General features: G+C 49.0%; 1 protein-coding gene across 1 annotated transcript in view; it reads right to left on the bottom strand.

Annotated features, from left to right (window-relative positions):
- Positions 1-183: 183 nt before the first annotated feature.
- The window catches only part of NRN1 (neuritin 1), a 9,028-nt gene continuing 6,296 nt past the window's right edge, over positions 184-2,915 (bottom strand). Inside the window, exon 3 of the mRNA XM_085321631.1 lies at positions 184-1,460. Coding sequence (XP_085177757.1) covers positions 1,229-1,460 — 232 coding nt within the window. The 3' untranslated portion in view covers positions 184-1,228. The remainder of the gene's footprint in view (positions 1,461-2,915) is intronic.

Below are 2,915 nucleotides of genomic sequence, written 5' to 3'. Positions count from 1 at the left end.
AAAGGCTCAGACTAACCATTTCAGCAGCCCTGCCGATGTTGGAACTGAAATCGCAACATTCATCAAGGAATCAATTCTGGATTTAACCCTCCTTGCCCGATACTTTTCAAGATACTCTAGGCATATTACATAAAAATAACGACACCCTCATTTCAAACAATAGTTTTTATTTTATACTTCTGTCTATACTTTGTAGCAAATCTTTTTTTGTTTTTTTGTTTGTTTTTTTTTGCTGAATTGACTTTATAATAAATTTTTTTTTAAATTACATTTTTCTCTTTTAAAATCAAGGCTCTTTTTTTCAAAATCATTACGCTGTTGGGTTTTTTTAGGTTTACATTTAAGCTCCCCTTTTGTGATCTCTACTGTTGGATATTCAGGTGATTTACTGGCATGTGTAACATCTAAAACAAAGAGGAGGAAAAAATTAAAGGCAGTGAATTCGGAAAGATGCCTTCGAACAGCAAGTAAAGGTAAACTCTCACAGATCTGTTAGCAGCATTCCTTCGCTTCTTCAGGCATTTAGACACGTATCTTTCATTTGTTCTTCCCTTCCTTCCTTCCTTCCTTCCTTTTTTAACCGTTCGTTTCCCAATTTCTTTCCCTCTCCCGCTCTCGTTCTTTTTTTCCTCGAGGAAAAAAGACTCTTTTGTTTTTATTATTTTTTTGCAGTGGAATGACCAAAAACAAGCGACTGTGGAGGAAAGATGAGAGATTGTGAATTATTCACCATATGCTTCACACGTGGACATCTATCTTGGATTCATCGCCAGTGCGGTTTTTGTCTGCTTTTTTGTTCTCACCTCACAKACTGCCATATTTTTAGAGGAGCCCGTGGCCTGCCAGGATTTATCCTGGCCGATTACATCGTTAACATTAGGTGGCTCAGAGCCGTTCCTGAGATTTCTTTTGCACAACGAGGGCTCGAGTTGTTACTTCTATTTTTTCTATTTTTGACTTGAAGCGATAGTAAAGCTGAGGTCCGATTTGGGCTGCGCGCCGCTGCCTGTTTGGTAACATTTGGCAAATAAAACACACATACAAAAAAAAGGAAAAAAAAGGAAAGAAAAAGGAGAACGCTTCCACAGTCCTACATGGGTGTTTCACCATCAGCCACCACCATCATCATCAACCACAGATAAGCACAACGTCCCCAAAGCAACGGATGGACACTTYCTCTATAGATCCGGCACATGGAGAGGGTGTGGGTGTGAGTGTGCTCGCCCCCCTAGAAAGGCAGCCAGGTCACTAGCGCGGCCCACAGAGCCGCCAGGAGCACGGGCAAAGCCGGTGGGAGGAGAGACGATGCCGAGCCGCTGCTGCCTCCACACAGTTCAAATAAGCTGCCTTGGAAATCGAGGTTTTTGGACTCCCGTCTCAATTTCTCCCAAAGGTCTGTCGCTCCTTCCTGGCAATCGGTGAGAGCTGTGAGGGTGCAGGCATGGAAATCATCCCAGTACCTGCAAGAGGGGAGAGCACCTGGCGTCAAAATAGGCACCCACGCACCCTCCCAGCAGGGCTGCCGCCACCCCGACTACCCCGTCCAGCGCGGCCGGCCGCCCCGGCGGGGCTCGGCCCCTTCCGAGGGGGCTGGCGGCCGGCAGGGATGAGCCAGCGCCCCCCTCGGCGCAAAAACCAATCCCACCACCAGCACCACCACCACTGCCGCCCCGACACCTCCTAGGAGTCTCGACCCCCTGCCTTCTCCCGGCTGCCCCACAGCCCACCCCACGCTTTGCCCTACTGCACACCCCCCGCCCGCTCCTAGCGGGGCTACCGCTGCCTGTGGTGCCGGGGGGCTCCCGGCTCCAACCCCACCTCCGGAACCAGCCCCGAGTAGGCGGGCTGCTGCAAAAATCCCTTTTCTCTGGGGAAGTGACACCGCGGGGGTGCCAGTGTCATTAGYAAAACCGCCGGCGGAGCCCCGTGGCAGGGCCGGGCCTGGCCCGCAGGGGCAGGAGGAGAGGAGCAGGTGGCGAGGAAGAGGAGGAGGAAAAGGAAAGAACAGCTTCTCGCCTGGGCCCTCCTGGTGCATCGGCCCATTGCTGCGGATCTGGGGCAGCGATCCTTCCCCAGAATAATTTCCATTTCTTTCCACTCATTTTTTTTTTTTTTTTATTCTCCTCCTAACGTGGCTCTGACAAGGAGTTGAAACCGGGGCAGGACCTATCTCGCTGCCCTTCGTAATGGGACGGGACAGAAAGACATTTCCTAATCTGGGCTATCTAAAATCATCCCGGGCTCTGGGGTTAGGGATCTGCCCTCTCCCCATCCATACCCCCACCCCCTATCTGCCCGACAGGAGCTTGCGAATTTGGATCTTGATTTTCTTTTTCCTGTTTTTCTCTTCCCCCCTTCTTTTCCTTTTCTTTCTTTTCTTTATCTTTCTTTCTCTCTCTGTTTTTTTAAGTATTGCTACGGCCTCTAATTTGTGAGCACTCTAAGATGGTTGTAGACTCTAATGTTTGCTACATTTGTAATAAATAATGAGATACTGAGAAGCCAGGAGTCTGAGAGTGTGCCTCTCCTGCAATATTTCTGCTGTAACTGCATCTCCCAAAGGAAAATTAAATCTTCCCCCATCTTCTTTCAATATACATCCCAGCAGCGGGTGAAGGCAACCAGGGCCATGGGCAGTGGGCAGCAAAAAGGTCTTGCTTGGAAAAGAGGTGCTTTCTAGACCTCGGGACCACCTCTGGTCCAGCATGCCAGGGCCAAAGGTTATCACGTTGGGACTTCATAGTCCCTGCATGTTTATTTATTCCTCATTTGTTCCTCCTGCAGAACACGAAGTAAACCTCAGTCTAGCATTTAAAGTGAGGAGCTAGCCTTAGTAGGAGCTGCAAAAGACGCTTTTGGCTCAGAAATCTCTAGGAAGGAAGAGAACAGAGAAGAGTTCCAGTCTCTCCTTTCCT

This window comes from Rhea americana, unplaced genomic scaffold, assembly GCF_003343005.1.
Source record: "Rhea americana isolate MKP2758 unplaced genomic scaffold, rheAme1 scaffold_70, whole genome shotgun sequence".
Taxonomy (NCBI): Eukaryota; Metazoa; Chordata; class Aves; order Rheiformes; family Rheidae; genus Rhea; species Rhea americana.
Note: the sequence above shows the minus strand (reverse complement) of the source record. Positions and strands in the feature narration are given on the sequence as shown.